Source organism: Vollenhovia emeryi, unplaced genomic scaffold (assembly GCF_000949405.1).
Source record: "Vollenhovia emeryi isolate VEMERY1.0 unplaced genomic scaffold, V.emery_V1.0 DF939262.1, whole genome shotgun sequence".
Classification (NCBI taxonomy): Eukaryota; Metazoa; Arthropoda; class Insecta; order Hymenoptera; family Formicidae; genus Vollenhovia; species Vollenhovia emeryi.
The window spans coordinates 37,225-51,165 of NW_011967104.1; the positions used below are offsets into that span (position 1 = coordinate 37,225).

The 13,941-nt window shown below is 40.8% G+C and overlaps 1 protein-coding gene across 1 annotated transcript in view; it reads left to right on the plus strand.

The window, feature by feature from the left end:
* Positions 1–13,941, plus strand: part of LOC105559621 — a 29,130-nt gene that overhangs the window by 5,016 nt on the left and 10,173 nt on the right. The window contains exons 2-4 of the mRNA XM_012008052.1: positions 11,334–11,471; positions 11,713–11,949; positions 13,041–13,148. Of these exons, the coding sequence (XP_011863442.1) occupies positions 11,375–11,471; positions 11,713–11,949; positions 13,041–13,148 (442 nt within the window). The 5' untranslated portion in view covers positions 11,334–11,374. The remainder of the gene's footprint in view (positions 1–11,333; positions 11,472–11,712; positions 11,950–13,040; positions 13,149–13,941) is intronic.

Sequence of the window (13,941 nt, forward strand, 5' to 3'; positions counted from 1 at the left end):
TACTCTTGCCTCAATATAGTAAGTCGATCTTTTTTAATTCGATAGAGGAGAATAAGAATTATTGCTTTTATTTTGATACTGTCTTATTTTTATACTACAATAAATAAGGTTGTGAGAAATATAAATGCGTCAAGAATATTTTTTGCCTCGGTAACAGAAATCCTTTCTGAGGATTGGGAACGGGGATAGTTAAAAAAATCGCGTATCGATAGTCCTGTGTACTGCCGACAACCTGAATCGGCGCGCAGTTTAAAGTCGAAAAAATAGACGCGAAAATATCATATATTACCACACGCCTCAGTGGTCGAATTGGTGAGACGCCCGCCCAGAGTGTGGGGTGGTCCAGGTTCAAACTCTGGCTGAGGCAATATTTTTCGCAATAAATTTCTCTAATTAGAATTTGCCAGTTGCGTCGTTTATTAATTGTCCTACATTTGGTTAATTATTCACCGGCGACGGGAAGTCTTTATTCTTGTTAAATTATATTCGTCCGAATAGCGTCGTAAAATATATTTCGCGATGCATCGGGCACAAGTGAGAGGTTTTATTTTAGCGATTTTATTCCAGCTCCATTAATTTTATCCACGAGAGCCCGATGCGAACCCCGTGTATTCGAAATCTCCCGTTTCTTGACAATCTACAGAGAGCTTGTCGTCTGTAGAGCTGCTCAAAGAGAATAACAAGATATGACGTCTCGATCGCTGAGATGAAGTATCGAAATTTCGGCGAGGGGGAGAGAGAGAGAGAGAGAGAGAGAGAGAGAATTTTTCAATGCACCTCCGCGCTCTCCTCTGTGGCAATCTGCAGTACTTTGTAGCCGCCTGGCTGATAACACCCGTCGCGTTACTTTCTAAAGCACACAAAGAATTTCCAATAGTGTTGCGCGAGGAAAATAGCGGCGCGCTCGTAACTTCCGACAGGAGAGGACGTTCTATACCCTTTATAGCTCTTTCTCTCTCTCTCTCTTTTTCTCTCCCACTCCCTCTTTCTCTTTGTCTCCTTTTTCTTTTATCCGCCAGCCGGAATATAGAAAATTTTAAATATGATTTGTTGCCTACGGGCCGCTTTGACGGTGACTAAATAGAAATCGAAATTGAAAGTGCCTTTTTCTATTTCACTCTGCAACTGCGCTTTATTTCGTACATTTCATGTAATATTAAAGTGAGGAGGGATATGTGTATGTGTAATGTTTTACACGACAAATCGATACAACGAGCACAATGCTTGTTTTTTTAACTTCTTTCAACTAAACGTCATATCGCAGTTCAACGTTTGTACGTTCTCGTCTGAGAATATAGCGAGAGCCGAGCAAATTTTTCTCGACACCTCGACGAGTCAAGTTTTGATAGCTTTACGAATTCTTCGTCATTTCTGTCGACTTGAAGAGATTTTGTCGAGGGCACTGTGTATGCAAAAATCTGGCGCGCGCGTACAGAATTTGGAAAGAGATTGGCGATTTTTCCAACTATGTACTGGCAGTGATGCGACGTTACAGAACATCGTGGTGTTTTTTGGAAAAAAAGGACCCTGGCGAACGAGGGAATTTTCCTGGCGTTTTGTCCCGCGGGAGAAAGCGTCCGTAGGTGGAAATCCACGGGTCGACGGTTTCGGAGCAGCGTCGACCGAGGCCAGTAGTCGGTGGTGATTTTTATCTCGCGGCGGAAAAGTTTCCTTTTTCTCGCATCAACTTGCGCGCCCGTCCCGATTTTGTATGCACTTTGGTTTCCGTCACGGGGATTAGTCCCAGTCTACAATAGAGATTTAAGCCCTAAGCTTTAAGAAATTGGCCAATCACGGTCAAGTATGAGTAGAATGCGCGACTGTGATTAGTCAATTTCTTAAGGCTTAGGGCTTAAATCTCTATTGTAGACTGGGACTTACGTGACGATAAAACAAGCTAGTTCGCACGCTCCGAAAAAGTGTGTCGCACTCGAATGTTACATAATAGAACCTGGGAGTCGCGATTATCACTCGGATTAAAATAGATGAAATCAAGATAAAAGTCGGATTACTTTACGCACTGGCAATAAGTAATTTCTACATTTGCACGTTCACATTTGTCGCGCGTCCTATTAAATTCAAGCGTGAAAAACCGCGCGGGTTCTCACCGCGGAAAAAAGTTATTCGAATCAATGTACAGCTGAAAAAATTAATCGCCGCGTGATAGCATAATTTCTTCTTCCTCCTTTTACATTTGCACTCCTTGCAGTTATATCAAGGAGCGCAATACTTCCTTCACAATTTATTATTTCCTTATTATCTTCACAATAATGCTTTGAATTTTATTTTTGCTTTCGGTTCTTGCGTTTCTGTTACAATGGAGTAATATATTTCCACTCAAATTCCTTGCATCATATTCGGAATAACAAGGCCGTGACTCGAACCCGGGCCTCTCTTGACAGGCGACTGCTCCACACTAAGCTATTCAGTATTTCAAATATTACATGTTGAAATATGTACCCTAGTAGCACAACATATTGGCGCAATATTGGGAAATAATATAAATCTAGTATCCCAATATCGGTCCAATATCGTAAGATAGACCTCTTATTCAGCCAATATGTCTATTAAGCAATATTGCTCCAATATTGACACAATATTGCACGATAATAATTATATAACATTAGATTTATATTGGAAGTGCATTGGCCAATATTTAACAATGTAATAAGAATATTGGTCTAATATTATATCAATATTAATAAAAATATATTGGTCCAATATTGGCACAATATTAGACCAATATTCTTATTACATTGTTAAATATTGACCAATGCACTTCCAATATAAATCTATATATTTCATATAATTATACTCGTGCAATATCTACATTTATTCCATGGTCAATATTGGCTTTACGTTGGACAATATCGGCCAATGCACTTCTAATATAACCCACATTGGACCAGTATTTAGCCAATGTTTAGCCGATGCACTATGCTAGAATAAGTTACAGAGTGGACATATTTGAAACATAATTTTAAACGCTGTAAATAATCAAAGTGGATGTTAAATACAATTAAAATCCGTTAAATAATTTACTTTCGTTAATATTTCGTTAATTCTCGACGAGGCTAAATCACCGCGTTCAAATTGGCCAAAAAATATCATGATCCGAATGTACTGATCACCTTTCGGGTTATCTTGCAGAGGCAGATGCGTCTGCACAATCGACGTGAACAAGAAGTAATATTAATATTGCGCCATTTTCCTGCTTATTTAAGACAAGCTCTCTTTTCTAACATTTTTTTTTAAGAATTCCCGTTTGTATCCTCTTCATTAATTCTCTTTTATCTCGACTCCACGCTTATGGAACTAAAAATCCGGTTCTGGCAGCCGAACATCCGTTACAATTTTCATTACGGTTTAGCTTTGTGAAGAGATGACACACTTCCGTGCGGTTCCATCCGAATAAAAATTTGCAACGGCATGCAAAAAACAACCCGCCCATCGAACCGTTCTATCGCGCGTTTTACTCTTCCGGCCGTTTGCATTCGGGAAACGCGATCTGGAACGCACATCAACCAAAGGTATCCGTATATCAGTAACCTGCTGTGGGAAATTGAATGTTATATCAGCGTGTTAATCAGATCGGAACGACCGGCGGGTTGCGCGGCCTACAACGTTTCTTGCTCGTGTCGATGTATGTACAGATATGCATCTGCCTCTGCAAGAGAATCCGAAATGTGGTTAGTAATTTAAATCATAATTTTTTTTTGCCAATTTGGACGCGGCGATTCAGCCTCGTCGAGAATACCAACGAAAGTAAATGATTTAACGGCCTTTAATCGTACATTTGTGCACATATTTTATAACTGAGCTTTGAACTAAAATCCTGTTACTGTTTCAATGAAATTTTGAAGTTTAGAATTCGATTAAGATAACGTCCGTTTGAGAAATTAACCAAAGAATGTGATTTTTCTCTCTGTGGCTTACGAAGCTCTCTTTTAGTCATCAATTATTCGACCATCGTAAACGCTTTGACATTTTTCTCGAGGAAAAGTCGATTCCAAATCGGGCAACGAATTTCTACCGAGGGGAATACTTTGTATAACATTCTCAACCATAACTGTTCCGAACCGTACGGGATATGACTCGTATCGATTAGATCTTCATGCGAGCAGGAGAATTAATTATAAATTTATCGATTCAGCAGGTAATAGAATGGAGAATTTTGTTTTATAATATACATTATGATCTCCTTAGCAGGTTGCAAAGACTTTTACTGTAACAAAATTCGTTTCTTTCGAAATTAATACAAATATAAATCAAATATTGTACAATCTTTTAATAAACATTTATGTTTTAAATCTCGCGATATCTTGATTGTTTAGAAAGGGAGAATAAAAATCTAAATTGAATAAAGAACGATAAATGCACATAGAAAATATATCACGCCAAGTAATCTCCAGCTTTGTATCAAACTCGTGTAAAATAATATCCATAACAGAAAATTGATCTTTATTCATATGCTGGGGATATTTAGACGAGAGTTTCATTTTACGCGAGTGCATTGTTTTAATGCTTTATAAAAAGTCGTATTTACGATGCCAAATGAAATACAAATTTCCAGTGACGACGCAAGCTTAACATAAACCTTGTAACGATAAGGCGAATTTATGGGGTGTACAAAACGCATATTGGTAACGCACGCGTTAGAAAATTATAGACTAGGTTCCACCGGGCTGCCATTCTCGCTGCTGTAAGATCCAACGCATGCGACTCCCCGATACGAATACCTACTGTGCAATTAAAGAAGATGAATCGTGCACGCAATCCCCCAAAGCGCCGTCGACGAGGCCCGCCTTATTAAGTATGCGATGTACGTTCTTCCACATATTTATCTCGCCCAAGATTTGGCGTGCCTCCACCGGATTCCGACAATTACGGACGAGAGGGCCCGTATCTCCGGCCGGTGGTATGCGTCATAAATATTCCAACTTTAGGGGATCGCGGGAGGCGGGGGGAGCATCGTTCAAAAACCCCTCGGTATTTGCGCGCCCAATAAAATGTTTTTATCTAAATGTTATCATAAACTTGGCTGCGAAATGCCCTCGTGAGCAAGTTGTATTTTCAGGAGTGCTGCTTAGGATTTCGTGACCTAAGTCGCAAAGTTCTGAGAAGCCACCGGGCTCTGTCTTATTCCCATTTGTAGACGTGAATATTGCAAAGGCTTACGAGGCACGTTTCGGATAAAACCAACGAACGAATGTATAATATTTTCGGAAACATAAAGTTCGGCGCAAGGAAAAAGAAAGACGGGGTGGGTATGGAAACCTCTTTATTAATTTATTTGTTTATCGTACTCGATTTATTATCATTTATTTATCACCTTTAAGGTAGGTTTCCTTTAGTAGGTTTAACCCTTTCACAGTCACTGGGACACGCACGTCCCACTTATAAAATTTAAAAAGATGTAACATGCTTAATGGTTTAACATACATTCTGTTACTAAAAACATTGCATCGATAAAAACTTAATAATAAAAACATTAATTCGACCATCAAAGGGTTAAAGTGTTTAGTGGTTAATAAATATCCATTTAATTCGTATTAAAAATAATATAAAAGTGTGTATAACGTATGAAATATGTATATACTATATTCCGAAAAGGGAAAATGAGAAAGTGAAGAATAAATACGGAAATAAAGATAAAGAAGCAGTGTTGAATACGATAAAATAATCCGGCAATCCAGACAAAGTAGCGTGCGAAATAAGCAATAATTTGTATCAATTGCATAACACACACGCGACAATGCTTTAATATAATCGAAGGAAAGCACCGATGTCATTGAACAAAGGAAGCGCGAGATAACTTTCGCGCGTAAATGTGTCTGTGCCGCTATGCAGCCATTAGCCAAGTGCACTTTGCGTTTGAGTGCGCAATTTCCAGCGTGAAATGTCAAAACTATTATTATTCAAGTAAAATCGCAGCTATAACGAAGATATTAATCGTAGAAGATATAGCAAATCTTTACGAACAGTAAGACGCTCTCAAAATTAAAATCTTCTCTCGCGCTACGGACGCAAAATATTAAACCAGAGTTCTAAATACTTTCTCATAGTTTTGCAATTAAAAACAGGTACCGTACCCAACAGTTGTTGACATCGGTACCGATTGAAAATAACTGACGTTGAATTGCAACACGTCAAAAATTAATTTTTACGCAGGGGCGCAAAAAATTCAATATTCTCCCCCGAATTTTGCACGTTTTGGGCGAAACCGTCCGGAATCCGCTAAGAGCAAGTCCTGGGGACATCTTAATAACGAAACGTTCGCGTTTAATATGCCGTCGCGCGGCTAACAAATATTCGCCAAGATCGTCGTCCCCAAAACCGCATCGTGGCATTTATTATATGACCGTGCCACTTATTATCCCCGAAGAATGTAAAGGGTTACGACGCGTCCTGTTCCTTTTCTCCTCGGCCGGTCGGCGCGGCCCGTCCCCCCCGATTCCGGTTGTACGCCCGACGTGACTTCGACTTCTCTTCCCATTCACGCGACTGACGGCGAGATTCCTTCCCTGGAAGAGACGCCGGTCCTCCGCCCGGCCCTCTCTCATAAGCGGGGCCTTCCTCCTTCTCCTCTTTTTCTCACGAAAGTGTACCGACGGTGACGCATTCGGGGATCCGTACGACGCGCCGCGACAATAGAAAGTTGAAGGCTAACATAAGATCCGGAAGGAAGACGCCGATGACGACGAGTGACCCACATCCGGTGAATCAACCGTGAGAGAGTAGACCCCGGTTTATGCGGACCATCGAGGAAAATATCGTCGATCGAGTAGAAACTCGGTGCCGGGGATGAGAGTCGAATCGCTCGATAATGCCGATATAAAAGCGGCGATGCCGCGATGGAGAACGCGCTTCAGAGCGTAATGAAGCTCGCGCTCGTTCATTAGCCCTTTGGTTCAATCGCTTGATTCAACAACGATTATTCCATTCGATATATCACATTCCGTTCGGATATATATTGTTTCTGATTTATTCTACGTGTATAACGTCGCCGTAATATATTCAGGAGGTCAATTCTGTATCTTACGGTATAGAAAATGCTAAAGGTGAGCGGCTCTGTCTCTTTTTCAGGGGACGGTTAGTAAGAGACAATGCCATTCGCTTTTAGCATATTCTTCCAGTCATAGCTATTGTACTTTACAAAAACAAAAGAGCAAGTAAAAGAAGTCGGTCCACACCGATCATTAAAACCATTTTGCCATACTTGTGTGTTCGAGTAAACGGCCAGGGGGTCAGTTCTGTATCTTTATACACCGTAGTGAAAATGCTAAAAGTGAATGGCATTGTCTCTTTCTAACCGTCCCCTTAAAAAGAGACAGAGTCGCTCACTTTTAGCATTTTCACTACGGTGTAAGATACAGAACTGACCCCCCTGGCCGTTTGCTCGAATACACAAGTATGGCAAAATGGTTTTAACGTTACGAAAAGACTGACGATTAGTGTGGACCGACTTCTACTTGCTCATTTGTTTTTGTAAAGTACAATAGCTATGACTGGAGGATTCGACACGGCAGCAATCCAATGCGCGCTTCTTCTTGAAAAAATTAATCTTTATTCCGTTCTGTTTTAACTTTGTGAACCTCTATTATAACTTATTTAAAAACGCCGAGCTGCATTTAACTCCGCAATTACATTAGAATGGTCTCCAACAAATATAACGGGCGCATTTATGCTCAATCGAGCCCACCTTTCGGTCCCATTAACCCATCGCCGTCACGAATAATTAACGGGCCGTGCCTTAAATAAAGCGCGAATGGACGAAAACTTTCTCGATCGAGCTCGTTCTCTTATTCAGGTCGATTCGGACGAATATGAATGACACATCTTCATGAAAGATGAAGAGAACATCCGTCATCTTTAGCCGCTGCATTTTTAACGGTACACGCTCTTCTGCGTGGCTGCGGGAAAAAAAAGTAACGAAGAGCGACCGTGTCGAGGGGAAATAAAGTTCATATCGTAGCCTCTCTCCTTATCGATACGCGTGGTAAAACGAAAGTTGGAGAACGTCGGGGTTTCCGGCGAGGAGAAGCCTGCTGCTCGTCAACCACGTTCAACGCAACGCGTAGAAATCACCGTCTCCGTCTCGACGGTCGACACATACTAACGACTAATCTCGTATAATCTCAGCGCGATTGCTCCATGTAATTGCCACCATGCACCAAGAAGTGGCATGGCATTACGGCCATATCCCACTATCGTTGCATTATTCATGTTCCCCTGGCTACACCCTAAATTCGGGGACTTCCCAGAGGATGTAACCGCCGCAACGCGCCGGTAATTTCACCGTCGAGCAGCCGCCTTGCCAGCTATCGCCATATAAATCATCAAGTACGGTGCATTAAAGACGGTCCCGTCGGGGAAAGGGGGAGAGAGAGAGAGAGAGAGAGAGAGGGGGGGGGGGCTACTTTGCATTATAAATCTTGGAATCGAAGATAACACCTGAAATATTTACCGCGGGTATCATTTGAGAAAAATGTCCAATTAAATATGATCGGATAATCCAATTACATAATAACAAACGGATACATCCAATTAAATTGTATATCCGATGAAAAATATGATCGGGTTTTCAATCACATTTTATCGGATAAATTTCATCGGATGTATCCATAATTTTATCGGAAAACGTAACCGGAAAAGTTAACCACCGGAAACACTATTTAATTGGCTTATCCGATGGAAATTTTTCTTAGTTTAGAGGAAATCTCCTATTATGAGCTAGATCTCCTAATATCAGATAGCGAAGTTTCCGTTATACCCAATTCTACCAGCGCAGTTTAACTTTAATCTCGGTTCAGCTTACATTGTATCTTTTTCTAGTTTTACGAATTGGAAAAAGACAAGAAATAATTCAAGCCGAGATTAAAGTTAATCTGCATTGGTAGAAACGGCCATTAGATTAATAGACATCATTCGTTGATTCCACTACGAATTTATTGCTCTCGGAGCGAACTCTGTTTAGCGGAGAATTCATCGTTAGATCGTGTAATCGTTGCGAAAAAAGATTTGCGATTGAATTTGGATGTTGAAAACCACGTATCAGAAACCTATCTCGTAATAGAGAACTTTTCCCTATCGATTACGCGCGGAGCGTCTCTATATTCCCTGAAAGGGTTGCTCGTCGGGATTTGATTGTTTGAATTAAATCGTGTTGTCCAAAACAATTAATTGTCGGTCCAAACATTATTACCCCACGCAGCATTTGTGTCAGAAAGATCTCCTTAAGATGTAGAAGTAATGAAAAACGATACCAGATAAATGTCTTAAGACATCTGTTATAAGAGGTTTAAAAGGCATCTTGCTCGAGAGATTTCTTACACAAGATACCTGAAAGGTATATTTTGAAGGGAGTTTAATAAATCTCTTCAAATCGACACTAAAATGTCATCTTAAAAGTGACTTCTATAAGATGTCTTTCAAAAAAGCTCTTTATGATATCTCATTTCTGACGTCTATTTAATGTTAACATGGGAAACCTGTCAAACTTCCCGCTAGAGGACGCGCGGCGTAGCACTTTCTCGTAAGTAAAACTGCACGTGGTATTATAAATTGATACACCCGCATGAAATTTTTATCTTTCCTCTGGTTAAAGTGAGCTGTTTTATACGATCTCTTGTCTACGCTTGTATGATTTTCCTTCATGCCATTTCTGTCCTTTACATTGTCAAAAATTCCTTTCGAACTTGTTAAAAAATTTTTTTTAAGACACAATCGTTTTACCGACACAATCGAATATAATTTTTGCGCTAGTAAATCTTTTTATTACATTTTATGTACAAAATAATGCCAGGATAAGTTGCGGACCGCATAGCAGAACATTTTCGTACTTAAAACACTCAGATCAGAAGTCTAATGAAAAAGATATCGGTATTTGAAATTGGAAATTTTTTTAATCGTGAGCAATTTGAAATTGGCTTTATAAAATTACAAAATTCTTCAAGAGGATTATAGTACGCATAAAAACAAAGCGGGGGGGTTCACGACTTTATATAAAGAACGAAGAGAAATTAAAAATATCGCTTTATAAGCAATTGTGGTTAGGTGACAGTTTCACATGCTGATATTTTTAATTGCTCTTCGTTCTTTATATAAAGTCGTGAAACCCCCCGCTTTGTTTTTATGCGTACTATAATCCTCTGGAAGAATTTTGTAATTTTATAAAGATAATTTCAAATTGGTCACGATTAAAAAATTGAAAGTTTCAAATACCAATATCTCTTTCATTAGACGTCTGACCTAAGTGTTTTAAGTATGAAAATGTTCTGCTATGCGGTCCGCAACTTATCCTGTTATTATTTTGTGCATAAAAGCTAACAAAAAGATTTACCAGCGCAAAAACTATATTCGAATGTATCGGTAAAACAGATGACTTCAGGATCTCTTATTACAGGATATCTCAAAAAGTTATCTTTTTGATGACTTTTGGAAGAAATCTTTCATCTCTCTGCAAGTGGCGCATAAGAGCTCCTTCTGATTTCATTACATTGCCTTTTAGAAGGTATTTTTGGATGTCCAAATCTTAAATGAGAGAACTTTGAGAAATCTTTTTGTTATCATCTTGCTGCGTGGTGGTTTGCGTAAACTGATATCAACGATATAACAACGACTGCTATTAATTGCAGTAATGCGGTTACGTTTCTATACGCGGTAACAGCGACGTTACGATCAATAATATCGCAATTAATGAATATATTGACGTAAGAATTACACCAACGGCAGACAAGAGCCGGCCGCGCCGGGATCCTCTTGCCTTTATTTTTAATTACGAACCCGCCTGAGGAGCACCTCGGGATGAGTCGCGGCGGGCGCGGCCGCATAATCGCCGCGAGAAGAAACGATACGTCGCAGCCAAGGCTTGTAACGAGACACAAAGGGAAGGAGACGAGTAAAAAGAAACGAAAGACGCCCCGACAATTCGTAGATCTTAAAGTCGACTTCGACTCATGAATAACGTAGGAGGGAGCGCATTAGAATATTCCCCGCGGTATAACGAATAAGGAGACATAACTTCCATTGTTATTCCTCCGGCTTTAAAGGGGAGGTGCCTGACTGGCGGTGACTACGAAGGTAAGGAGGTACCGTGACGGTATTTCCGCGGAGATGCGCTGCGCTTGAGGGAAAAGTCGACGGGCCTCGCCGTTGATTTATTAAGAGTGCATCGCGTTGAAATGAGGGACAGGGCCGTCCTCCGAACCTCCCGTTTCGAGAAAAGGTGAACGATCGCTCGACGAGCACGGGCTCCCATGGGCAATTAGCATCGCCGTCCCCGGCTATCGCGAACGGCTCGCATTTTCATCAGGACGCGATTGTGTTTCCAGATAATAGCGGCCGGCTCCAAAAATTACTTGATGCGCTGAGGATGCGCCGTGATTTCTGCAACGGTGGGCTTGCCTGCGCCGTTGTGTGGGTGTCGTCGACTTGTCTGCTGCTCGTCCTCTCGACATCGATCACCGCCGGTACGTCCTCTTTCTATTTTTCATTTTCCATGTTTCGTCTTTCGTTAGTGTGTCTCGCGTCTGCGCGCGCCAACCTGAAACCACAAAAAAAAATTAATTAATTAATTACAAATGTCTGTCAAAAGTCAATTGACGTTTCCGTCACACACTTTGGCTCGCGCACCACCGAGTATCACTTGAATCGGCTCTTTTTAATTTAGTTCGTGGTCTTCATAGCTGTTTCTGTGTTTGTTCAATGTAGCGAATCAACCAGTTTTTACAGCGATATCCACAGGACCGGAAATCGAAAAAAGAAAAGCGCTCTTCTTTCCCTCTCCTTTTTCCCCAGGTTTTGCCAAGCTAATAATAGTTTACGGTGTTTCTCCCCATGATCAGCCAAAGGCTTGTTCTTGTTGCTCTGAAGACGAATTTAATGTACCAGTCAAAAAATTCTTACGCAACAAAACATGTTTTAATCGCAATTTCAGAGTTTTGCAATAAATAGCAAGTGCCAGAATTTCAGGAAAAGATGTAACAGTGTAAAAGAATACGACAGTTTGCGATAATTTTATTCTCGATTTAAAAGAGATATTAAAAATGTTTCGCCCGAGTCCTTTGCCTCTTGCTGTTGGGCCTCCTAGGCCGGTATTTATAGGCGCATCTTATATTCAAGACCGTCTTGAATTTATCTAAAGATGCCTTACGGAACATTTCATTGGCTACAGAGTCTCCAAAGATAATCTTGAGACAGTCTTGAATATAAGATCTGACTATAAATACTAGCCCTAGAAGAGCAACGATCGCCCATTATGTTTTCGTTCCTCGATAACGAACCTCCACAGTTAATGTTAAGCCTCCACAGTTCTTTCGTAGCCATTCCTTTGTATTGCCGGAGACGTTTTAAAGGGATCCTAAAGTCATCAAAAATTTACAAATTAGTACAATTAATTTATCAGCAATATTATAACACGTGAATTCACCGACGATAATGATCCCACCTAACGAACAACCTAGCGAAAAACCTGCGTTATATCCGGAAAGTATCGGCGCGCTGCAGGACAGGCTGGAAAAAATACGGTATATGGATTCACATAGTAATTTAATTGGCTACCTCCACCTGTGCCAGGTCCTAAATGGCGTTTATGTTTCTAATTGATTTAAATCTTAAAAAGGACCGTGTTAAAATTTAGTGAATTAACTTTACATCGAGCCTTACCGATTAATAGTCATCTATCCGTTTGCAATCACAATAGAACATTGAAAGTGTGCCAATGAGTGTAACTTTCCATGTTACAACAAGACGCGTGGCGATTTTGCTGTCACGAATAAAGATCTAGCGATCATTTTCGCGCGTGGCTCCGGGAGCTGAGCTCAACAGAATTAAATTGGTTGTAACGCTCGATAATCGCTAAACGCATTACGGGTTTCACGTACGTCCTGCGTACAATCGAGTGATCGCGTGCGTCAGTCGCACGCGTTTACCGATCATTAATGTACATGACGTAGACGATCGGCAGTGCGATGTACATATATTCGATATAATGCGATATCGCCGGTTAGAAACTTCCCGATTACGATTCCGTATTTCAGCAATCGATTCCCATCCCAATGTGTTACAGCAGGATGCATGTCGTCTCAATAAATATCGAGGGCAATCCGATTTGCATGCCAATAACAAATCAAATTTCTCCTACACTAGTAAACCACATCCCTTCGTTTTTTCTCCTGTCTCTCCCACGCCCCCCCGTCTCTTTTTTTCTCTCCCTTGCCCTCCCTTTGTCTCTCTTTCAAAGGAGATTTATATTGAGGACATAGGATGTTGACTCAGCAATGTGTTACATCTTTTTCTACGCTTATTGTGAAATAAAATGAACAACTACGAGCCTTTAATCTACATACATAAAAATTATATATATATAATTATATAATTATTTATATACTTTTATTCTGCGTTCTATCACGAATATCACGACTCGTTTGGGTTGAGCGCGAGAGAGACGGGAAAATCCGCGAGCAACGGATCGGAAATTTGGGTAATTGAACGCGCGGCGAAAGCCACCCGAGTTTCACCTGGGTTTTTACAAAACTTTGTTTCGACGTACGTGAAAATGCACGTCCGCAAGTGCGCACAACATGCCACAAACGGCCGATTGGCAGGCAACGCATGCCGTACGTAACACCGTGCTCGGGGACTTTCGCTAGAGGACACCTAAATGGAATATCGGCTGGATTTTCTTTTCGTGCACGCCCGAGAGCCCGTCTGAGCCGGGCACTTTCTTCATTTGTCACACGAGCGTGCATCACCGTTCCGCGTATTAATATGTGTCACGTAACGGAACGTGCATGGCGTCGCCTTGTGCATAAATTTGCGCGGAAACTTAATTCCTCCCAGTCGAAAGGAATTAATTTCGTACGTTGTTCTTTCAAGTTTTATCAACGCTGCGATTTTAATCCTTTCCGTCGTCGCTCCGATTAAAATTGAAAGAATTGC